The sequence below is a fragment of the Zerene cesonia genome, chromosome 26 (assembly GCF_012273895.1).
Source record: "Zerene cesonia ecotype Mississippi chromosome 26, Zerene_cesonia_1.1, whole genome shotgun sequence".
NCBI classification, from domain to species: Eukaryota; Metazoa; Arthropoda; class Insecta; order Lepidoptera; family Pieridae; genus Zerene; species Zerene cesonia.
In genome coordinates, this window is record NC_052127.1 from 5,383,804 (window position 1) to 5,410,087 (window position 26,284).

Here is a 26,284-nt window from a genome sequence, read left to right on the forward strand (position 1 = left end):
ATTAAAAATTATTTTATAGTTTTTAGTTTGACGTGCTTTAAAAGCGTGTTTTTTAGTTTTTTAAAACTATTTTTATTAACCCGATATTCCTACGGGATACGGACTTACGCGGGGAAAACCGCGGGGCGCAACTGGTACACACATAATATGAAAATATATCAGTCTTGTTCTTGTAATATTTTTAAATCGAACATACAATTATATTATCCTGTTTTACACAATTTACAACTAAGATTGTATCTTACCTGAATATTTCTCCACTTTCGCCTTCAACACCGGATCCTCGGGATACTGACTCGTCACATTAACCTCAGATATATCGACGCGAGCAGAGTCACCGGCGAAGTTTATATTTATCTGACTGAACTGACGGAAGTCTGTGCCGCTTTTGACGATGTATTTGTTGTTTACCTGAATTAATCATAATATTATGGCTTATAAATTTGGCTATTAATTGGATATGACATTATATCAAATCAAATCTTTTAATTTCACTATTTTGGTAGTGGAGTCAAAACAGCATATTCTGCTATTGAAAATGGCATATAAGTCTCTCAGTATTTCTACTATTATTTCTTTTTCATGTGCTGTAGACCGTCCTTTGGTAAAATCTTTATTATTAGGTTTATTATTATTTTCAAAATATAAAAAACAAACAGCAAAATAACCGTTAAATTACAAAACAAATAACGCAATAAAAAATATTACTTTGTTTATATAGTTATACCTCTAAAACTTCATAAACATGGTCATGTCCACCCAATATCAGATCGATTTTGTTACAACCCTCCGCTAACTTCACGTCGTTCGGCGTGCGCATGTGTGTTAACGCTATGACGTACTCGCAGCCCTGCAATAAAGGAGAATTATATACACATTTAGGACAGCGCCATCTAGTTACTAGTTTTTTTTGCGTCTAATTTTCAATTGTTTCATTGGTCGTAACTGTATATATGACATGTATTACATGTATATAGGCATATCATAAAAAAATATTAACATATACCCTTGCGAATTTTTATAAAGGCTATTGAAGATGTCACTTTAATTTTTTTTTTTTTTTACATTACTTCGTCGTGTTGTTTTACTTGGGCGTTTCTGTGCAGTTTTTTTTTAATTACTATACTAATGGATATACCTCTTCTTTGAGTTGTGACGCCAACTTTGAACCCGCTTGTAAGAAATCGATAAATGTCACTTCTTCTGGGTTTATTGTTGCTAATGTATCGAGCCATTCCTGAAAATTATTATTTTTTAGTTGTATTCAAATGTTGAAAACTCCTATATAAACTTTTTTAAATGTAAATTACTAGTGGTCCGCCCCGGCTTCGCCCGTGGTACATATATAGCCTATAGCCTTCCTCAATAAATGTACTATCTAACACTGAAAGAATTTTTCAAATCGCACCAGTAGTTCTGAGAAACAAACAAACAAACGAATAACATGCATCATTATCATTATTAGCCCATATATGTTCCCACTGCTGGGACATAGGCCTCCTATGATGTTTCAGGCCATAATCCTGTGATCATTGTTCTTTTCTAACCTTATCATGATACACTCGGTAATTCTTATGAATTAACTAACGTAAATGGTCAATTTTCGAAAGACTTGAAAAAACTTTTCGTATAAACATAAAAGAGAGAGTCTCCCGCTCCCTGCCCTTACCTGTTCTACGAGGCCAATGAGTCCAATCTTGTGTCCATTGCATATAAGTGCATGGGTTATCTTACCGTCGCCCAGCGGCCTCCCTGTCTCATTGTCTATCACGTTCGACATCAGCCACGGAAAGCTGCATTGCGCTACCAACCCTGACAGGATGTCTAGACCAAAATCTGGAGAAAAAGGTTAATTTTGGGTGACTTTTTGAAAAAAAAAAATTTTTTATTTCTTTTTATCTTTTTGGGTAGTTTGGCAGTGTGGTGAGTCAGGAAAACGTAGAAGTAGTAGACTAATAGAAATTATATAATTAGTAATACAGATGGTAATAAAATTCATTTCATATGATGAATCGAAAAATCATGCCATGTCACTTAACTTAGCTTCGTAGCTTACTGACGGTGAAAGATATTTCAAATAAGTTTAAGCAGTTTTTGTGTTATGGATGAGTACAACCAAAGATATAATAAACATACTTAAAATTTTCCCTCATTATATATCTTGATATACTAGCCGTCACGTCCCGGTTCCCTCCGGAATGAACCAGGATAAAAACAAAAATAAGTTTAGCCATTGACACAGATAACATGACTATGTATTTAAAAATTTTAAATCAATCCTAGACAACTTCTTCTCTTACAAGGTTTACCTCTTTATGATATGACTAGAGCTTCACAGCATGGCTGAGTCTAATTGCTATGTATCTTACTTATGTTATTTTTAAGTCATTTTAGTGGTAATAAGGCCTGTTTTCTTTCATTCTTATTTACATTAGTCTAAATATCCATAGGTATATATAAATATCTATAGGTATATAGGTACCAAATAACATTTACTTCAATAAATATCTTACCAAAATCGTGGTTTCCAAAAACCGCGCAATGCGTGCCTATCTCGTTCAATACGGGTACCATTTGCTCTCCTTTTGTGAACGTGCTGACTGTCAATAACATAATACTCTTTTTAATATATATCAGTATGAAAATAGTATTTTGAAGAACTATTTTTTAGATAGTACACTTATATTTTCTACAAGGAGCTGAATAAGTAATACAAATGTAATGATGATGAAGAAAAAAATTTTTTTTCTTGTTTACTCGGCAACGGCATATCACGTGGCTTTCTAATGGTGAAATGATATTCAAAATCGATCGAATACCCTGCCCTGTTTTAACTGAATAAATACTGCGTCTCCTTGTCCACCAGGTTTGTCTGGAAGAGACCGCTGCTTTACGCCTGTTGTGCACGTGTCGTGACAGTTTGTTTTATTATTATTTGTAGTACTTCTGTATGGTTTGCTGCACACAAAAAATAACATTCATTTGATTTGATTCATCTAGTAGTATTTACAACAACTTACGCATACTCGGCGAGAAGACATCTCCGCTGAACAATACTAAAGGGTTGAGATGCTGCAGACCTTTGACTGCTGTACTAAACCTTAAGGCACCGCCCACTGGTTCGATGTCTGGAAATATAAAAAAAATATCCTTTGTTCATTATACACTAACGTATAACTATTTGAAAAAATAATTCTATGACATCTTAAGCAGAACTAATTCCAGCGTGGGAAAGGTCTTTATAGGTTATTTAGAGCTATCATTTCCGCACATTGGAATTAGTACTGCTTTAAGACGTCGTTACCTGACTGTACCATACTATATAACTGCGGCGAATGTGTTGACTGTATTTGTTGATATAAAACGATATTCAATTAGACTTTCATTGCTTATTACTTTAATCCAATAGTAGTAATACGAAAATAAAGTCTACCTCCAGCCCCTTGAAAATCTACAAAAAACTTAACTACGTTTCTTATTTACAATATCTATACATTCTTCCCTCGAAGTATTCTATTTTTAAATATAAAATAAAGAGCACAAGAACTTAAACTTATTGTTCGATTCATAGCCTTACATGTAATAACCACAACTGTAACATCACAAGTCTCGGAGTAAATTGTTTGTGAGTAATTGATCGATGCTACCATTGTTATCTTGATAGCATGGATTTATGGTTTCTCACATTTATTTTTATCTTCATTCAAGGGCCGACGACCTTGCTTGATATTTATCATGTACTAGCAATTTGTCGCGGTTATGCCTGGGGTAAAAGCAAAAAAAAATATATAGACTTTGTTTGCAAAGAATATTTAACGATTTTCAAAATTGGAATTGGATTGAATTGACTTTGGAACTTTCTAGAGAGAGACAGACAAAAAAATACAGAATACTATGCCAAAAAGCAGATGGGAAAAATATCTTCAAAAACAGTAGGAAGTTGTGTAAGTTGTTGTGTTTTATTGATTTTCGAACATGTCGAATATCTCAAAAACCGAAGGACTTATGGTGAAGATGAAGCCTATTTTAAACTAGCACAAGGTCCACACATCCATTCATCATGCTAAACGAGCATAGGTAGAAGGCCCGTATCCTTTTCCTTAACCTTCCCAGTCATTTCCTTAATTCCTCTCGGTCATCCCTTCCTAATCCCTTTCCAATTTAAAGTCGGCAATCCATTTGTAGAGGCGTAAGGTCTGCAATCGGCCTTATGCCTCTCCAAATGTTCATGAGTGGTGACGCAAACCATCAGGCGACCCACCAGCTCCATTGCCGACGTTGACATAAAAAACCATGTAAAGCCAATACTTACGAGTAGTCTGTTCGATATTATACACATCGTTGAAGTGTATGATGACCACGTCGTCCCCCATACCACGGCCGGAGAGCTGACTGACCGCACGCCTGCCCACTTGCCGCACTTCTAAGGACGCCTGTAATTATAGACATCATTTAAATAAATTGCACCTCACACTTCTGTATTGTATTTATTGCTTTCATTACGTGAACAACCCTACTGATTTTAAATAATTTTGAAACTCATTTATTCATTCAACTAGACTTTTGCGCTTTTGAAATACATCAATTAATATTTATCACCGGTTCGGAAAGCAGATTTTTACAGAGAAGAGTCGGCTAGAAACTCTGTTTGCTGATCTCATATAATCATGTCAATGTTATATTTAAATATTCATCATAAAATATCATAATAATAATGCGAAAGAACTATCCTGTTGTTCATAAGCGACAACATATCATTGATCTTCATCTCCAATTTTTGTTTGAAAGAAACGAATTTAAAATCCTATAATTTAGGGTCAGCTAGTAGACAATAGATGCATCGGGAAATGTCATAGAGAAAAAGAGAGCATATGATTTTTAATATACGAGGGTAATCATAGACGTAAAGTCAAACCAAAACTATATTATATCAATGTTACAAATCCATTCGCATTATATCATCCATATTGCTACGTCGCATTCTAATCTGAATTCAACCGATTACAACATTTATAATAGATTCCAATGCCATATTTCGTAACTAACAAAATATTATATAGTGTAATAAATTTAACCGTCTGTAGACTCTACGCGAAGTTCACGGCCTCACTACTCGACTTGACCAGCTTATCAATCGAGATTTCGTTCGTATCTAGACATATTCTGATTTCAAAAAGAACTATATAGCACATGAATGTGCCGCGCGGTTGCCTTGTAATGGCAGAGACATATAGTATATATAATATAGAAGACATATAGTATATATAATAAGCAGAAGAATGTACGTCTAAACTCTAAATCGTTCTTTTCTAGAACACCTACAGTGCATGCATTTAAAACAAATCGCTACGGCATAAATTATAAAAGAAGTCATCATAGATATCATGCAGTACGACAAAACGATAGAAGTAATAAATCCGAGGTAGGAACGTGCAATATATATAACGTGTATATATAATAAGAATACACCTAGCATTGCCTTGCGGAAATAAAACTTTAAATATAAAGCATTTAAGCACTTCGAGATACGGTTTGTACTTTGTCTCCTTACGTAAAAAGATTTTGCTTATAGCTCAGAACCAGTATATATAAAGTACTCTCTGACTCAGAATATAACTGGTCATTCTATATAAAAAAAATAAACAATTTCGCTAATATGCCATCAACTTGTACAAAACACATAGCTGTTTGGAACAAAGCTTCACAGATTAATGTAATCCGTGCATGCAAATAATGTGTTAAGATTTAGCCATTTAGCCGAGACAAATGCCTAATTTCCCTTACCATTCCTCCAAAAGTGCTAGAGTTACGAGACGCGATGACTCTAATTACCGCTTGGACTAACTCCAACGTTCTATGCACATTACCATGAATCGTGTAAACTACCCTCATTAAGGGACGGCGTATGTTATAAAAATGTGTTCGTTTAAGGATATGTAAATCAATTCTAAACGACTTCCTGAATACCTAAATTAGCTCGTTTATTTATGACATTCTTGAAGCATTTTAATATGCGTCATTAAAAGGTTTTATTTAAATGTTCGAGATATTTATACAGAATTTAAATTTCCTTGGGCAGGTCCAAGACAGTACAATTTTCTGATCTACCTCATATACCGAATGACGGCGTGCTGTTATATAAAAATAATATTTGATAACTAGTAAACAGAACTGCGCCTTTTCGTGTAGACTCCTATTGATAGCGACTATAGCTTCCAGCACAGAGTATTAACGGCTCAAAGGGTTTATTACACACCTAACGCCCGGTAAAACTTTCGCTTCAAATCCATTGTGTAACATAACAATAGGTGGCAAGGTCGATTTGATTTCTCGTTCAATGTCAAGGTAATTCAGTTACGGAAATAGAAGCTGGACAGTATTGTGGGTTCGATTACTGCATTCCTATTGAGAGGATCGAACCACATATGCACTCGACGTATACTTTGAGTTTCAACTAAGAATTAGCGCCATTCCTGACGTCATCATAATCTAAGTTAAGGCTTAACGTTTGTTGTGTTCAAATTTGATGTAAGAATGTGGCAATATGAAATTAACTCTCATAGAATACAAATCCATATATATAATCCAAATTGTATTGGAATCTATTAGTAGTTCAATCCATCAATCACATAGTGGGTACCTATGTGGTAGCTAGTGTATATCGATTTCAGTTATTACTCACTGTACATTGTATATTATGACAATCTTAACATCATTTAGTTCATTTAGTATTGATATCTGGTTTTATTTTTTGAAGTTAATTCTTTTTTGAAAATATTGTCATCCATCTGATCCCTATCTGTCTATGGTTAAGTATAGAGGGGTTCTACACGTGCACGAAGCAATTTATAAATTTGATCAGTCAAGAGGTTTAGGTACGTAGCTAAACTGAGATGTTATACAATGGGAAATAACAACCAAAACTGTAATGCCATTTGGCATTATAATTACAGCTCTGCCTGAGTTACCATATGGTCTTAAAGCAATACTAATTCCATTTAGGGAAAGGTAATAGACGACCTATATATAGAAGTCTCTCATATTTCTTCATAGGAATAAGTACTGCTGTAAGACGAGAGGATGTACTGCTTTCTGGGAGAAATATTCCCCTTCGTAGCTCGAGAGACCAAAAAAGCAAAACAGTATGATAAGGAAGTGTTGCTTCAGAAAGCGATCGTACACAAACCGGAGCTACATGTAATATCTCTTTTCTATGTCATAGTGGGCGTCTCAGCTTGTGGTTCGGCTGATGGTAAGCGAACTCCATCGCCCATGAACATTCGCAGAAGTAAGCTCTGCGGATGCATTACTTGCTTTTAAGAGGTAAGGGAAAAAGAAAGGATTGACGGCTGGACAGAAGGAATGGACTGGAATGGGTGAGGAAAATTTGTCTTTTGTGCAGGCTCGCTTCACATTTTACCCGTACAAGATGTTACAAGATTTTACCCATTCATAAATTCTGAATTTTATTTTAATTGTTCAGATTTACGTACATAAATTTTCCTTTTAGTATATTTTTTTGAGATTGTCTCGTTCCAAAGGTCCTCTCGACAAACTGTAGAATACTCGATGTCGCGTGGTTAAATTCATCAGTGGTTACTTCACTTTGACCTCCTTATCAAAGGCGGTTGTGCAAGGCAGTATTCACACCCTCTCTTTTAATTAGGTTCAGTATTATAAATTGTTAGTAAATCCTGCATTACTACCTGTAAATATTATCTTTGACAATATTTACCAGTCCATGAAACCGCCCAAGGCCCACTCTATTATAATTAATTACTCCTATTTTTCTTCTTAGTATTTAGTAAATAAAATACAAAAGATCTTTGTTTAAAAGCCAGCTTATAATAAAGGTAGCTGACAGAAAAAGCTATGTAAGGTTTTTAACTGACATACTATATACCATATTATTTTATACCCTTGCTTATAAATTAGATGCATCTATATGATATACTAAAAAATTGAAAAAAGTGTATAAAAGTGCCAATATAATCATGCAAACAATTAACTAATGTGACAGAACAAGAACTACTAAGTTTATGTCTATGCATGTATTAGAGTGTCCATGCAACATGTCATATTTAGAAATGAGGGTAAGCAGTATTCAACCCTAGCTTCACCCGTGGTACATAGTGGTACTCAGAGACCATATTATACACATCTAACGGATAATCTTTTTTAGATTTGAGGAAAAAAAGACCATTATTTACTGAGATATAGAACTTTCACACTCCTAAGGTCTATATTAATACTATGCAAGAGATATTCTTAAAAGAAATCCTATTATAAAGAAGAAAATTAAAATTCCATCAGGAGCAATTTTTTTTTAACTAAATTTAGTTAATTATTTTTTACTTTACTTAAGTTTTTTTTTAAAGATCATGAATGGTTACATCTTAATCAATACTTAATATACTACATAGTAGTTTTACTTTACCAAACCAAATTAAGAGAATTTGAAGTGAAAGAATTTTAATCTATGATAAATACAGAGCTGACCTAAGTATTTGTCTTATAAATATTATAGATATAATATAATTTAATAGTAGACGATAAATAGCACATGGAACGCCCAACATCCTACAAAGCACAAGGCATGCATACAACAATATCATGCCTGTTTCAACCATCCAACAACCGATCGGACACCATCGGTCACCTCCCCAGGAACATCCACACTGGTAGACTCTATGAGCGAACTCCACCTTGACCGGAGCGCTGCTTGCGCCGCGAACGACGCCATTGTATGTATATATCGCACTAAAACCATTGTGGTATAAATGAACACATGAACACTTATTTTTTGTCCTTATGTGGAGTTTATATGCTTATATTGTAACTCTTTCATTGTATATGTTAATAATTATTGATGTTTTGATGCTCTTGATGTCTTGTGGGTTTTTATTTTATAATTTTAAATTTTTGAAACGGTAATAGTACCATAATATATATATTGTAATTGTAACATGCTGATAAACTTTTTGGTATAAAAATTTTTTTATAATATTCTGAATGGACAATCTGAATAATTTGATTCATTACACATGCACTTTTTAACACTGGTTTTGTATGATTTTCAATGTAATAATTTTTATATTTCACAGAATTATTATTAAGACACTTTATTATTAAATTATTTATTTTTATTACAAGTGTAAGTGAGACAGAAGCTTTTATTTATAAACATACAAAAATTTATCTCATCGAACTGATGCATATTTGAAAAATGAATTATTTATGAACAACTATTTACATGTGATACTCATACTTATGTGCACCTTAACTACAATTCAATAATTATAAAATATTGTGATTCTATAAATAACTAACAAATACTTTATGGACTTTGTCTTATGAGATTATTATTTTTGGCTGGGTTCTAATTGAATGTTTTTGTTTGTTTGAGTGAATTATTTTTATATTTACTAGAAGAATTTTAAATCTATTGTTTTACAAATAAATATAAATGTTAAATTATCTTATTTATAAGTTTACTTTCTAAAATTTTTAACTCTTTTTACATGTCACACTCGTCTTCTGTTATTTTAATATTATTAGTATATGGTATTTTTTATAGACTATTTTAGTTTATTTCATAAATAGTATTTTCACAATTATTATCGCGTAAACTGAGTCAAAGACACATTTTCATATTACAAAGAGACCAGCTCAGGTAGTCATTTAACATAGACACATTTTTGTTTGTTATTATTAGATTTCACACAAGGTTAAATAATTTGCTCCACTGAAACACTTTCTAACGGACACTTCACATTAGATATTCATCTGTCTGCACAAATTCATTCTTAGAATGTTAATGAAATAGTCAGGGTCGGAGCGACGTATTTTGGCACCTAAATACTTTCGACAAATTGTATGCATATAATAATATATATAGCTTATAAACACCTGATATAAGATACATTGACAGATAATAAATAATATCGCTCACATGTTCAAATTTCTTTAAAACATCGTGTTCCTTTCGTCGCACTTTAAAATCTAATATAACTAAATTAATTTATCGCTTACCTAACAGGTTGGTGAAAAATTAGTAGAGGCGGAGCTGCACAATTTTACCGTTTTTAATTTTTCAGTCACTAAAACTGCATAGGCAATTTCATAAACTTCGATTTCTCGATTTATTTTAATTTCCAATGCGATAGCACACCCACAAACGGAATAGATTTTGGTGAAACTGTCATTGTCAATTTTACAAACAGTACCTATGAAACTAATGTCAAGTTCGATCGGATGTCAAAAGATGTTTCAATTCACGCTTATTACGAATAACCTAACAACGAAAATAATTAATTGACGTTGCTCTAACGAAAAATACGAAACATTCAGAGTCATCTTAACAAGGTTACCAGAACATAATCATAGTACAATTAGTAGATTAGTTGAAATGGATTTTAACGAGATTCTACAAATATGTATGAAATGTGTTTAGTGTATACTATTTTATTCAGGATTTAAATACAAAATTAAAATACTCTGTGAGCGAATATTATAGGATGAGAATTGTATTTTTATTTTCAATACATAACAAAATGTACCAATTTACACATTTTCAGACCAAACATTTATGCTTGTAATAATAATCACTGTCAATGTCGAACCAGTCAACTAATTTCTTATTGTACCACAAAAAGCTTCCTTTTAAGTTTGGCGATGCGTCTAAAATTAAATATAAAATAGTTTCCGCTGCCTCATCTGGTTCAAGTTCACCGCCGCCTTGCGCCATATCCGTCTTAACGTGACCCGGATGAACTGCGTTTATCGAAATGTTTTTATATTTCCTCTGTTGTACCATAGTCAGAGCAGTGAGGGCTATTTTCGAAACACGGTGTTCAGCATGTTTTCCCTCATCCGCAAAATCGTCTTTATTAAACGTTCCGTTTTTAATACTCTCCAAATACTCATCAACAAAATTGTTTATTTGCTCTGTAGTCAAATCTTGTCGCTGCAGTATGTTTAACCACTTTTTGTTTTTCAAATTTGACAAGTGCCCGCAAGCACTTGAGACGTTTACGACTCTAGCGCCATCTCTTAGCAGAGGAAATAAGAATTGTTCAATTGTCAATAGGCTGCGATAATTTATGTCAATGTTACGTTTGGCAGCTTCATAATCTGGGTAAACCTGTTCCCATTCAAGGATTGCTGCATTGTTAACCAGAACATCGATTGCACCGTGTTTTGTTTTGATAAATTCCGAAAACGATTTAACACTTTCTCTGCTACTTACATCAAGTTGATGGAACGACGGTGTCAATCCTAAATCGTTTAATTTTTTCACCGCTTGTAATCCCCTTGTTTCGTCCCTTGAGGTTAAATAGACCGTTCCGTTAAACCTTTTGCATAATCCTTTAACGACGGCGAAACCTAACCCTTTATTTGCACCAGTGACAACGGCAATCTTTCCCGCCATATTTACTGACATTTGATGTACGTTCGGTTGCAATGCCGATTGAATGCACTGTGGCAAGAACAATGTGTTTTGTGTTTATTTACTGTTCCGATTACATCACGGACTTGTCATATGTATTGACATTTTTATTATTTGCTATCTGTACAGCAAATGATAAAAATACAATATTATGCAAAGCTATTGTAAACGTTTCATTGACCTGCATTTATATTAATGATAACAATAATTGAATTAATATATTATTTGTTGATGCCCACGTCGGTGCGAAAAAAAAAGTTACATGTATGTGTTTGTCACGTTGGTTGTTAAAAGAAATATCTACACTAATATTATAAAGAGGAAAATTTGTTTGTTTGTTTAGTTGTAATGAATAGGCTCAAAAACTACTGGACCGATTTTAAAAATTCTTTCACCATTCGAAAGCTACGTTATCCACGAGTAATATAGACTATATTTTATTTTGGAAAAAAATAGGGTTCCGTAACATATCTTTATTGAAACATCCAAACCAGTATACCTATAAAGCTGAAAAGTTAGTTAGTTCGTTTCATATTATTTAAACTCAAATATATAACTCTAATCGCAATAATTCAAATATTCATCTGGACAGCTATATATTATAAAGCTGAAGAGTTTGTTCGTTTGTTTGTTTGATCGTGCTAATCTCAGGAACTACTGGTCCGTTTTGAATTCTTTCAGTTTTAGATTCCCTACAATAAAAGTATTGAGGGAGAATTTAGGCTTTATATATACCACGGGCGAAGCCGGGGCGGACAGCTAGTATTTTATATTTGTAATTATTATGAGTAAAGATTATAAAAGTTTGAGATTTCGTTAATTAAACACTCAACCACGGAATATATATAATAACTAGCGGTCCGCCCCGGCTTCGCCCGTGGTACGTCTACAGCCAGATCCTGCTAAGATTATAAACGTGAAAGTTTTTAGGTATGGATGAATATATGGATGTTTGTAAGATGCTCTTTCACGCGAAAGCAGTTTATCGACGCCCACTTCGCAACGGGCCGTGCAGCGGAAAACGTAATATTTTAATTCATCACCTCAACTTCAAAACGAAACGTCCAATTTTAATCATTCAAAGACCAAATATTATCAACATAAACTGTACTTATTGATGAAATAATTTATTTTGATAAAGATTAATAGCATGAGTAAAATAATCGCGTTGAAATGTAGTCCAAAAAAAATTCAAGATTTTTAAATAAAAATTTGGTTGTTGTGCCTCACTCGACATAGATAGGTATAGTGTGTCGCGGACTTTTTTGTAGATATTTATAAGATCTACAATTAATTATAACATTTTATGGTTCTATCTTTTGTAGTTTAGGCAGCGTACGCAAAATAAGTAACTTCATTGGTTGATTTTTTTCAGTTAACCGAAAATATTTTACGCAACCCTATTTTTTCCAAAATAAAATATAGCCTATGTTACTCGTGGATAATGTAGCTTTCGAATGGTGAAAGAATTTTTAAAATCGGTCCAGTAGTTTTTGAGCCTATTCATTACAACCAAACAAACAAAGTTTTCCTCTTTATAATATTAGTATAGATAAGTACAAGACTCAACGGCATCATGCGCTTGGATGGAAATTTTACTGGAAGACAGTACGACGTCTGTCGGGTCAGCGTGTATATCACAAAATCTGAAACTCGAAAAAAGCTCTAACGAAGTTCATGAAAATATAGTATGGTGTGTGTTTCGGTGTCGATAAATGACTTTCATAAAAAAAAAACATGCAATGTTCTTCCAGGTACCTACTTATATTCAATTGAAACGGACATACCTTAGAGTGTCCAATGTGATGTGCAGCATCGTACATATGTCTGTAAATATAATTATAATCCTACTTCCTACTAATCCTACTCTCCTATCCTTCTACCTATCCTTCCTATCCTTCCTACTAATATTATAAATGCCAAAGTTTGTAAGGATGTGTGTGTGTTTGTTGCTCTTTCAAAAACTAATTCGATTGCAAATTTAATTTGGTACGTAGACAGTTGCACAACTGGAATAATATATAGGCAACTTTTTATTCCGATATTCCTACGGGATACGGACTTACGCGGGTGAAACAACGGGGCGTAGCTAGTCCTACTAAGACTATAAATGCGAAATTTATCATTGTAATCCTATATAATATAAATATAATACACATCATTATGTGTGTGTGTTTATTGCTCTTTCACGCAAACACTGCTGAACCGGTTGCAATGAAATTTGGTACGTAGATAGCTCGACAACTAGAATAACATATAGGCAACTTTTTATCCCAATATTCCTACGGGATACAGACTTACGCGGGTGAAACCGTGGGGCGCAGCTAGTATAGTACAGTTACAGTTCAAAGTACAAAAATGAGGCGAATATTCCCACGTACGATACACCGCTTTGTATTTTTTCATGTTTTCCTTAGCAGAGTTCAATGTTTTATTTATATCATTGTTATAATGTTTATAAACTATTCTCTTCCTAGTTTCTTGACATTGGATTCACGTCGAAAACACTTATGTCGAAATTTCTTAAAAAACGAGCAGGATTTGTAAATTAAATACTAAACCTTACCTTCGAGTTAAGTACATTTAGGCACAGTTTATTAATCATCATCATCATCATCATCCTATATAACACAGTAACGCTGGGCTCCTATTACAGTTAAAGGCATAATCCACCACACTTGCCAGAGTATTTAAAAGGCATATGATAATTAAGGTACCTGAAAGTTTGTAAGGATGTATGTATATTTGTTACTCTTTCAGGCAAAAACTACTGAACCGATTGCAATGAAATTTGGAAGACTGGAACAACTGGAATAACACATAGGCAACTTTTTATTTCGATATTCCTACGGGAGATAGACTTACGCGGGTGAAACCGCGGGTGCAGCTAGTACATACAAGGTAAACGTTGTTTACTGCAACTTGCAATTGCACATTTCAAATTAAGAAGTTTCGTATCTTGTTGATTATTGTGATACGCAAAACATTACATTTTTTAAGAGGTCAATTACCTCTTTATTTTTATTTGGCGAATGATTTTAAATACGGATTAGACTTATTAGATATGTAATCTATTGCTATATGTGTGATATTCGCAGTGCTTTTTTTTCTATACTGTACCACAGATAACATAATACTAGTAACTTTACTAAGTAGGTAATATTATGAAGAGGGATAATGTGATTTTTTATTCGTTTAAAGACTTTTTATATTATAGTGGAAAACGAGCTGGCTCGCCTGATGGTGAGTGATCACCACCGACATTGAACATTTTTGTGCGGTAGCGTCTCTGTGGATGCCTTACCCGCTTTTTTTGGGGCTTAACCTTTTCTGAAGAAGTACAGGACTGATGATAGGAAAAGAGAAATGGACTGGGACTGCTGAGGAAAAGGGTTTGGGGCTTTGAATGTCTTGTTTATTGTAAAAATACAGAATTATTTACAATCTACTATTTCACTTCGATGTCATTAAGAAAACTATATATCTAGCGAACTGGGCAAAGCAAGCGGTCAGTTTTATTTATATCGTTAACGTTAAAAAATAAACATTATTGTTTTATTATTTTCTATTTAATTTGATAACGGTTTGTAATAAATTATCTTTATTATCATTAACCGCAGAACCACAAACAATTTTATGTATAACCTATTTTCTCATATGTTGAGCCACGTCCATTATCTTTGAGTGTTATATGCAAACTAAAAATTCTGGAATTGAATATTTCAATGAACACGCGGCTTCCCGCTGCCATAGATTAAATAGTCCTTCTTTTCCTTCATAAAAGGGGCCTAATACCCTTTATAACTATATATAACTTCGAATTGTCGGTAGTATATCATGTCAGTCTAATTAGTTTAAATATCTATTTAATAGTTAAAATCTACTTCAATAAATATAATTGAACATTTTATGTTTTATTAGCGTTTATAAGTAATAGTGGCATTTTAAAAGCAGTGGTGGCTCAGTGGTGAGAACCTCGGACTTCAAAATCGATAGGTAGGGGTTCGAGATGGGGCGAGCGTGCAGGAAATATCAATAATGTTACTCAACAAAGAAAAATAAGAAGTTAAGAGACATGAGAATCATTCGTCATTTGTTAAATAAAAAAAAAAATAAAACTACAGTCACGGACTTAAAATAAATATTACTATTTTTAAGATTCCTAAAAGTATACTAAATATATATAAGTATGTATTATGTATACACATAGATTATACAGCATAGATTATTTTGTATTCTTCTTTAGCGTGTAAAAGCGTCCACATTTATTGTTTATAGGTGTTTGAATAGACTGGTGATTGTTTTGAATTTCTGAATTATTGAATCTTACCGTTCTTGCCATATGTGTAGGCCTGCAGTGATATCAAACGTTTCACAATTTCTTTTATAACCTATGACATGAAAACTTGTTGTAGCTACTTTCCTTTTTGTTAATAAAAATGCGTCAAAATTAATACAATAATCAATAACGGCAACATTTTTATTTGTTTTTTTTTTAGAATATAAATCCAAATTGTTGCCAGCAGTAAACAATCATTATGACGATTTATTTACCATTTAAACACGCAAATTGGATTACATCCCACGTGCTGTGAATATGATTATTATAATGTAATGATTAAATTGAAAGTTTTATCACGTACTTACCTACAGGACGGAAATACAGATGGAGCAATTTTTCCTTATGAATAATGAAGCGAGAAAATTTAATGGATTTTTTAGATGTTTTCGGAAATAAAGTAAATTGATGTTATTATTACTTCATATACACACATCAATATCACGAGTTTCGGGAGAGATCTTGCTGAAAGACAAATAATTCAAACATAATATTCACATTTCATATACTCACATTTACGATTTGTATATTATAAAGATTCTATATTAATATTTGGTACGTAGGCACTTAATTAGTGTTTTAACGAAGCGAAACTAACTAATGTAGATTTGTTGTGTTTTCTGTTATGACAATTACTTATTATATTATTACTTTTTTGTGTTTTTTTAATATATGAGATATATAATTACAACTTGCACAAAAAAATATACATTTGAAAAAAAAATATTCCACAAAGACGTAGGGCCGCTGCAAACTCGTTGATAGCATTTAGGGGGTAGAGGACAAGGAAAAGGTTGACGACCGGAATACAAGAACGGAAAAGGTGAAGAACGCCCCCACCTCCCCCACTCACCGAACGAAACACAGTAGCATGGTATTATTTCACTCCGATCTACTGTGGTACCTTCTTCAGGGCGAGCTGGCTCAATTCGTGCTGAAACGTGCTCGACTCCCATCCTCTGTAGTTACAAAAATCATATAATATAATTTCATAATTAATTGCAATAAATTATTGTCCCCTTTAAAAGACTACAAATTAAATATCTGTTTGTTTTATTATGCATTCTCTAGACATACAGCTGAAGTAACCACTGTTATATAATATTTATTTATATTTCCCATAGATATGCAATCCAGTATCCAAACAAATGCGTAATTCATACCACGTGCCCATCAAGGATTATGGGAAATAATACGCAGGGCGGCGTTATGCAATAAGGGACCAGAATTATTAACACAAAACATTTTCTCAATAGAAACTGCTTTCCGAAACGATGGTTAATTCATTCTGTGTATTAGATTTATTCAAAAAGGCGATCTCTCGAATTCAAGAAGTCGAGTTTAATAAATAAATGTTAGAGTTTCTTATAGTAATTACAATAATTGGCGATATTTCAAAGTATATAGTAATAATAGTATACATATGCCGTTATAGACTTGGTAGAATTCATAGCTGTAATAAAGGCTAATATATTGTATTGCTGTTGTTATAATACTTATAAATATTGCATAGTATGCATTGTTTGATATAATATGTTCAATTGTTTTAACTGAAATAGAGCATTTTAAAAGGAATATTATACAACAATTATTTTATTAAAGTGTGTAAACGACTTCATAAATATATGATTGTAAATGCAAAGGAAACTGTCTTATGCTGGAAAAGAAATATCGCGTCATTTGTTGTGGAAATAAAACTTGAAGGGTGTGTAATAAGCGTAGAGGTTTGTATGAGGACAGGTTATTTCTTAAGGAAAGTTTATGTCTTACTGTTATTATATTTATGTGGTAAATATTGATTGATACATAAATATAGCACATTCATGTTTCTCACAGCAAGGCCATAATGGATTTGGGGTTTAATAATCGTGATTAAAATCTATTAATTTGATAACTCGTTAGCTTCAATGATAACGCTGGTTTATCTATATTCCCCTTTGGCAAAGATGTAAAGGAAGATGGGTCAAATGGTATAATTTAATAAATTATTAAATTGCGTTGCAATTAAACGTAATTAGCAGAAGTTGCTATTCCACCGAATTTGGTTTTATGTTCTTATATGGTTTCGTGTGTCCTTTCGTATATATGTACTTAGGTTACACCTTATATAATCGGATCGGTCATGATAGAAATAAAACTATTTGATATTGCCGTAGAAAAATGAGAAATTTCTTTTCTGTTTCTCTTATAGTAGTTGTAGGGAAGCAGGACTAAACTTGAAGAGATTATCTCAAGGATTTTTATGCCTTTATCTGCTCTCTAATGTTTAGAGATGCACCCGTCTCTTGCTAATAATTAAGGCTGTAATTAATAAATTTTTTTAAACCTTATGAAAAACACGTTTACCTTGTACAAGACATTGTAATAGTCAGTTTTTTTATACATTATATTTCTTGTTTGTATTTTAAATTATTAAAAACACTCATTAGCATAATTTAGCGAAGGACATCGAATCTAATGCTCGCAATTCCGCTTCCGAGTTTACCGCCAATCGCTAAGTTATATAATGACTAACTTGCCAATACGAATCATTATAAATCGGTCGTATTGTGACATTGGCCTTAAATGGAATTGATCAAAGTATTTTATCGAACCTTGCATGTGATGAAATAACTCGTAATGGATCTGGTTTTAGAGGCGAGGAGATTTTTTATTCGAAGGTTATGATACATCAGCTTCATCGATAGCCGTTTGATTGTTGAATAATTGTGTTGTTACATGATTGGACTTTACCTGTCTTGAGTCGCATGTATATAATTATGTGGACATGAGGCACTGAAACCAATTATAAGGGACATTTGATTTGATGGTCTTGTTATTATACACAAAGTATAATTGTCTATTAAATCTACACTTATATTCACCTATATAATAATTATATAAACCACACCTATATATTACACTACAATGTAAGTTATACCTGAATATCTGAGTACCTCAGGCGGAGCCAAAACTTATAAGAATACTAGCTTTTGCCTGCGGCTTCGCACGTGTTAATTCGGAGTAGTTAGTATTAATAAGTATAAAGATTTAAGCATTCATAGGCACATCCCTATGTGCCTATGAATGCTTAAACAGAGAAAGCGACTTTGTTTTATACTATGTAGTGATGACATTCAAACTTATTCGTTAAATATATTTAAGAGCATTTTAAAAAAAATAGTCGGTATATAACTCTAAAGATATTATAAATATAAATGTGTTTTTAATAGATATTATTATGCAATTATAATGTTTTCAATTAAATGCAAAATTACACAATAATTTGCGCAAAAATTAAAATTATAAATACTAAATATTAACACTGAATTATTATTATTTATTTTGTTTGCTGCACTTTAGCATAACACCCACCTGCGCAGACGCATGCTGCTCGTATCCTTGTCCTTAAACTTGCTACTTCATTTCGTTACTTCACTCGCATCTAACGTTAAACATTTTTAATAAAATTGATTAAAATATATATAAGAATCTGTTGTGTTGTGCTTTGTGGTGCGGTGTGTGATTTTGTGTTTTAAGAACAGGTACGTTAAGTTCACTTTACATTATAATTTATGAGTGCAATTGCATTTTAAACTAGTGAGATTATTAATTAACTGGCCTTTGTATATACTTTATTATAATTATAGTTTAATAAAAATAAGAGAATAAAAATAAGAGAATTTAGTAACTCTTTTCCATTCAGAAACGCTTAAAAATTTTGGTCGCTTAAACAAATCGTTTGTTTCCTTTAAACAAAGAAAATGTTCTCTTAAATATAACAAAAGCAACGTCAGGGCTTTTTCTCGAATATCACAAATTTACAGTTAGAAAATTCAAAAGAAATGTGTAGGCACAATGAAGTAATTTATTTTTTATTCAAGTTATAAATTGGTATTTTTGTTTTCATTTTAATTGATTATAAAGTAAATGTAGTCTAATGACGCATTTAACTTTGCTGAGTAGAAAATGATTGAGAAATGTATAACAATTTTTATTTATTTAATAAACAAACTAATTACCATTCTATTATTAGAATTTTAAATGACATTTGACAAATTGACACTAATTGTAGGTCGTTGACGTTCGTATTCTTGGTGGAAAAATAAGGATCGAATACTAGGAGGTACCCAAATAGCAACATTTTTATTCCAATTAAAAAAAATACCCTCGGAAGGTTTTCTATTATTTATTGGAATTATTCTGTTGATAGGGAATCCGAAAGCGATTAAAACGAGGGATTTGTTCTTCGATGTAAGTAAAATATTGTATATGCAATAAATAAAACAACAAATAAAAACAAACGCTTAACAAACGCTGGCCACGAATTGAGAAGCGTTTAAAAATGACAGAATTTTTGGCGCCAAATATCATTAAAAGCATGAAATTTTCTGCTTCAATTGTTTTTAAACAATGTTTATGTTCTTTTTTATCTTGAATGAAGTTATTGTCTAACAATATACTTTGCATGACTAGTTTATCCAATTAATTATTGCTTTAATTTTGGGGTTAAGATCAATATAGTCGTTAAATCATTAATGAATTAACTGTTACAAATGTGTGTGAACTTATTTTAACCTTGGCCCATAAAGAAGTAATTATTAAAAAGAAACTGAAGTGCCTTCACATTGTCAAAACTAGACCAAATTTAAAATAGAAACAAAGGGACAAGCTTTCAAATAAAAAAAGAATCGTCAAAATCAGTTCACGCAGTATAAAGGCCTGAGGTGATAAAGCCAAAAAATTCAGTATTTTTTTGAATTCTGTTATAAATTAGTAGGTAACCATAATGTATGCGCAGAACTTCCTAACGACTGAAACAGTTGGGTAAATTCTTTTTTTTGCGTTTGTTATTTCACAGAAAAAGTGTTGTACATATCAAATTAAAAATCAAATAATGAAGTATGCAAGTATTCATTTAGCTACATCTATTTATATTATTCAGGTAGATTTCTACCTAGGTAATATCTAAGTTAAAATATGATCATACCATGCATACTTCCATCAAAATATTCCACATATCGTCAAATATCTGCGAACCAAGGCTTATTGTGTAAGTTTCTAGTTTAAATTAATCTCAATACTAAACTTACAAATACCACAGATAACATAATATCTAGCACAAATTCCGTAACAGTTCTGAGGATCCTAACGGATGGTCGTACAGGGATATGAGCATTTGAAGTGGAATACTCTGTATATACTGACAATCCCAGTACCTTACTAATATTTCTATAGAGGGAAAAATATAATATCGCCATATAAAATCAGTATTGAGAATAAGAAACCTAACAGTTAGAAATAATAAGGTTGTCCGTGTGGTTTACGTAAATTTGACCTAATTCTGACAATATGACAACGCTTTAGTTTTGTGTTTAAAACAGTCATTTTATTTTAACTAGCTATCCTAACTATCTCCAAACACAACTAAGAAAAAGAAACGAACACACTTTCGAATGTGTATCTTTATTAAGAATTGCAGGTATATAAGATTAGACTAAAAATGGAGAAACAAATAATGCATGGAAGACATCGCTTTTCAGCGATAAGGCCGCCAAATGTACCGATCTTCTTTGCTTTTTTTTTGTTTATGTATGTCCACTTCTTTATATATGTGAGTGCATTAATGTATTTATTTATTTATTTAATGTATTGAAAATAAATATTCATAATTTAAAAAGATGCATTAACAATTCAATGTTAAATAGTCCTTTGGTGTTTCACAAGGTGACTCTTTAGGTCCTTTGCTTATTTACGATATAAAAACAAGGTTTAAAAATTTGTGCCTAAGCAAAAATCTGAAACAAGCAACTTGTTGTTCTCATTTATTCTAATAAATAGTTAAAACGTTACTGAAATTATATTGTCGTGACGTAATATTCAGAGAACAATTGTATTTGGTCGTTATTTACGTTATTTGCTCTTGAATAACGTGTGACCATTATATTAATATGTTAAAATATGATTAGAACGTTTTTGCAGTTGCAAGGTTGGGTCTAAATAAGTCGTAACTGGGTGTTTGATTCGAAATGCATCAATTCGTTTATTTATACTCTGTGAATAAATTATTATACGTCATATTGTAAGCGACACTGTTTGTGTGTTTGTGGAATGTGCAGAAAACATCTTTTGAATTTTAAACTGATAACTTCCATAAAATGACATATTTTTTCGATGGTCATTTCATCAGATTCTTCACTTTATGTTATCTGGATCTACGTATTTCTATTTCATATTTGGATTAATAAATAAACTTTTACATTAGCATTTCAAAGGGTTAAAGGTTTGAGAATTTGTGAATTTTTGACGTTATAGGAGTAATCTCTAGATCTACTTAATCGATCTTAAAGCATCTTTTATTAATATTGTTACTTTTTATTTTGTTTATATCCCAATAATCAATCAATCAAATCAAGCAAGCAGTGGTGGCTCAGTGGTGAGGACCTCGGACTTCAAAATCGATAAGTCGGGTTCGAGACCGGCCGAGCGCACAGGAAATAAATTGATTTTTCAATTTATCTGCGCATGTAGATAACATCACCACTGCTTAAACGGTCAAGGAAAACATCGTGAGGAAACCGGCATGTCTAAGAATTAATAGTTCGACGACATGTGACATCTGCCAACCCGCACTTGGCCAGCGTGGTGGATTATGGCCTGAACCCTCATAGGAGGCCTGTGTCCCAGCAGTGGGAACATATATGGGCTGATGATGATGAATCAATCAATCCTTATAGAGACGCGAGATGAACTTTATAATGTAACGATAGTATGTTCTATTGGAAGAATGGGTTGGCATGTTAATTTATTATGATTTAAGTCCAAAACTTGAACCATTAAGGGTCCAGATCTGGTGTTTGTTTTTTTTCCCATATTTAAATATAGTGACATTCCGTGTATAGTGTGATGGTAAAGTCTGTTTCACTGATCGATTTTCTTTATGGAAAAGTAGGTGATCAGCCTTCTGTGTCCAGCCAGACCAAGACATTGTTTTTGTGTCTCCATCGGGATTCGAACCCATGACCCCTCGACCCTTCCACGCTCATGCGTTAACCACTATACCAAGGAGGCGGTCTCCCATATTTAGATTTTTCTTTTTTCATCCCAATAATGTTTGTAAACATTACGAGACAAGAGGTTAGAATAAAAAATTAGATACTTTTTGTTATGTATTAATGTTTTTTAAGAAATAATTATTTCTTAAATTTAATGTGAAATGCACAATTTATTAAATGAAGACTGTAATTATTTTTAAAAGCGATACATTGTTTTTATTTGAGTAAAATAAAACAGAGCAAGGCTTTCATATAAGAAAAGAATCATCAAAATCAGTTCATCCAGTCAAAAGTTCTTGGTAACAAACAAAAAAAAAAAATCGATCTACAAGACTGCTTTTTTTGTAATTTTGGTAAGGTTGTCAATACAACCTCCTTTTTTGATGTCAGTTTAAAAAATATTAGTTCAAATACTTAAGAAACTAGGTTTAACAGATACTTAGGTTATGTATGCATTAATGTCAAGTAGAACAGCTGTTTGTAAAGTGCAATTAGGCGTTGAAGGTGACATTTCGAGATCCAACAATGTGCGTTAGAAATAATGTTACCATGTTTTTAGGGATCAGATAGGGATATAGTCAGGATAATTAGGATAAAATGAATAAGGGCTTTTATTAATTGAGTTGTTTATTTTTTTATTTACAGTGAGAAAACATAGCTGGACTTAAACTAATATTTATGTCAATAAATATTTTACTTAATATTATAAATGCGAATATGTGTATGTTTGTTACTCTTTCACGCAAAAACTACTGAACCGATTGTAATGAAATTTGGTACGTAGTCAGCTGGACAACTTCAATAACATATAGGCAGCCTTTTTATCTCGATATTCCAGCGGGATACGGATTTAAGCGGGTAAAACCGCGGGGCGCAGCTAGTATATATATATATAACATAGTTGGGCTTAAAATAAGCGTGTTATCTCAGAATCTTGACTTTCATTTACAATCGAAACCAAAAAGAACAAAGGTTAGATTGTGTATTACACTAATTTCTAGAACGGGGCCAATGGCTACAATTTCCTATAAAACTAAAGATAATACAATGCTATACCAGTATGTCAAGCACCAATAGAACCACGCCAATAGCTTGGAAATCCCCGGAGTTAGCGAGTAACAAAAAAAACATTCTTTACCTAAAACCGAACGCCTTCAAATGGTAAGAAATGGAGCAAATTTAAATGCACCAGATTTCAAATAAAAAAAGAATCATGAAAAATCGGCTCAATCAGCAAAAAATTTGAGATAACAAACACAAATAAATAAAGTCTATTTGATAACCTCCTGCTTTTGGAGTCGGTTCAATAACAACAAAACGAACATTTTCTGTAAAATATACGAATTGGCGGGAAACACAGACGCTGTCAAATAGTCAATGTCATTGCTCATTAGAATTTTGAAAACTATATAATAACAGAATAAATTCGACCGTGGCGCGGCAATTGCGAACTTCCGTGTGTTTGTCAGCCCATAGCATATTTTTATACATTATTTAGAATATTACGTACTATGTATTTAATATTTTTGTGACGTTTGATAGCTCTTATTGTTATATAATAACCAAATGGCAGCCATTTTTGGTAGTTATTTTTGTAAATTTTTTCTAATCTTATACTCATTTTGTCATAGTCAATGAACATTCCTGACAATTTATCAAAATTTTGAGCAGCCATTAAATATCTAGATAGTTCTACAGTAGTAGAACTGCTTTAAAAAACTGGTTAAGTAGTTTTGGATATCATCCATACAATATATTACTTTAATAAACCAGTAATCAGACTATTTCTGTACGTTAAATATTTTACAAAAAGAGTAATTGCTATGCTAATTCAATGTTTTATAAACAACGCAAAACAAGGGTTATTTAAACTTAATCGTGTTTGTTTGTTTGTACGTCTCAACCACGTATAAACCACAGGTTATATTTTGAAAATCTTTGTAGCGAAAGACTTATTTAATTAAACTTATAGGCTACATTTTATTTGAATAAAATGTAAATATAGTATTTGTAAATAATAAAATAAAGTTAGGATATGCATACATGAGGCCGGTTGATAAAAAATTAATTCGCTATTATGTTATTAAATAAAGTGTCATTGGATAGGTCTTTTAAATCAAAATGTAATAAAAAGAAATTTTATATTATATATCAAGAGTTTAAAATACTTCAATCAAGTAAAAAAACACTTATTTAATAATAATAAATTAAACTACCTTTGTCAGAATTAGATCAAACTTAAGTGGTACCACATAGCTGGTACCAGCTTAAAAAAAAAATCATAAAATCAATTCACCAATAAAAAAAGTTATGAGGTATTCAAAAGGAGAAAATATCGATAGAGAATGTAGTCGGAGTATCCTACTTCCTTCGAATATTATAAATACGAAAGTTTGTGAGGATGGATGTATATGTATGTCTATGTTCGTTACTCTTTCATGCAAAAGCTACTGAACCGATTGCAATGAGATTTGCTACGTAGATAGCTGGATAACTGACATAACACCATAGGAAATTTTATCCCGATATTCTTCCGGGATACAGACTTATGCGGGTGAAACCGGGCGCATCTAGTAGTTATATAGTCAGCGTATAGTTTCGGAGAACCGACATCGTCGTCTCGAAAAGGGTGGAAAAATATACAATATTTTACTTTAAAACGCGATGTTTATGAGACGTAGACGCGTGCAATATAATTTTATGAGAAGTGCAATTACCTATACACTATGTTTAACTAACTGAGAAAAATAAATAGATAATAAAACGCACCTTCATTCAATTGAATACTTAGCTTTAGTGTTTCGTGATTTATCAAGAGTCTATATAAATAATTGTGTTATGTAACATAAATGTCATTGCTTTTAACATAATAATAATTTATTATTATGTATAGGAATAATTTTTCGTATCTTTAATAGCTGACGTGTATCAGAACTTTAAATACTTAAGTACTTTGTAGGGTAAAATAACACAAGTACACAAAATTTACCCTTTCTGTACTAGCGAGACCCTATCACTAAGATTTCGCTGTCCGTCTGTCCGTCTATTTGCCTGTCCGTCCATCCGTATGTTATCAAACTGTATCTCATGAAACGTGATAGTTTAGACGGTTGAATTTTCGGAGATAATGCTGTTCTTCTGTTGCTGTTTGTTCTATCGCTTTAGCAACAAGAAATAATCAAAAATCAAGGTAGGTAAGACTGTTGCTAACAGTAACGGTCATAAATTGGATGTGTAACGAATGTTTAGAAAGAAAGAAAGAAGAAAGAAATAATGTATATGCTAAAGAAACATTATTTCTTTCTTCTTTCTACCACCACCACATTTACACATTATATAAACAATACAAACATACGTATGGTATTTAAACTAAATTTTATATATATACTAGCTGCACCCGGCAAACGCTGTTTTGCCTTACTCTTATCATTTAGGGGTATGAAAAATAGATGTTGGCCGATT

The 26,284-nt window shown here is 32.3% G+C and overlaps 3 protein-coding genes across 6 annotated transcripts in view; 1 reads left to right on the top strand and 2 right to left on the bottom strand.

The window, feature by feature from the left end:
• Positions 1–228: 228 nt before the first annotated feature.
• LOC119836982 (snake venom 5'-nucleotidase) lies at positions 229–10,209 on the bottom strand. 3 transcript variants are annotated; one of them, XM_038362458.1, is made up of 9 exons: positions 10,033–10,209; positions 8,618–8,760; positions 4,313–4,433; positions 3,021–3,128; positions 2,514–2,600; positions 1,670–1,836; positions 1,139–1,237; positions 728–850; positions 229–411 (listed from the first exon to the last, which is right to left on the bottom strand). In XM_038362458.1, exons 2-9 carry the CDS (start codon positions 8,741–8,743, stop codon positions 229–231), a joined length of 1,014 nt encoding a protein of 337 aa, XP_038218386.1. In that variant the 5' UTR covers positions 8,744–8,760; positions 10,033–10,209. The 3 variants fall into 3 exon arrangements, with proteins under 3 accessions (XP_038218386.1, XP_038218387.1, XP_038218385.1); XM_038362459.1 differs by lacking the exon at positions 8,618–8,760; XM_038362457.1 differs by lacking the exon at positions 10,033–10,209 and having other exon boundaries at positions 8,618–9,006.
• Positions 10,210–10,402: 193 nt separating this feature from the next.
• Positions 10,403–11,514, bottom strand: LOC119836954 (carbonyl reductase [NADPH] 1-like). Its single transcript, XM_038362427.1, has one exon. The coding sequence runs from the start codon at positions 11,441–11,443 to the stop codon at positions 10,574–10,576; it is 870 nt and encodes a 289-aa protein (XP_038218355.1). The 5' UTR covers positions 11,444–11,514; the 3' UTR covers positions 10,403–10,573.
• Positions 11,515–19,187: 7,673 nt separating this feature from the next.
• LOC119837135 (phospholipase A1-like) overlaps positions 19,188–26,284 on the top strand; it is a 20,742-nt gene continuing 13,645 nt past the window's right edge. Inside the window, exons 1-2 of one of the 2 annotated variants that reach the window (XM_038362654.1) lie at positions 19,275–19,312; positions 19,981–20,021. The gene's annotated coding sequence lies outside the window, so the exon portion shown is untranslated. Of the gene's footprint in view, positions 19,313–19,980; positions 20,022–26,284 lie in introns of both variants that reach the window. The other variant, XM_038362652.1, reaches the window with a different exon arrangement.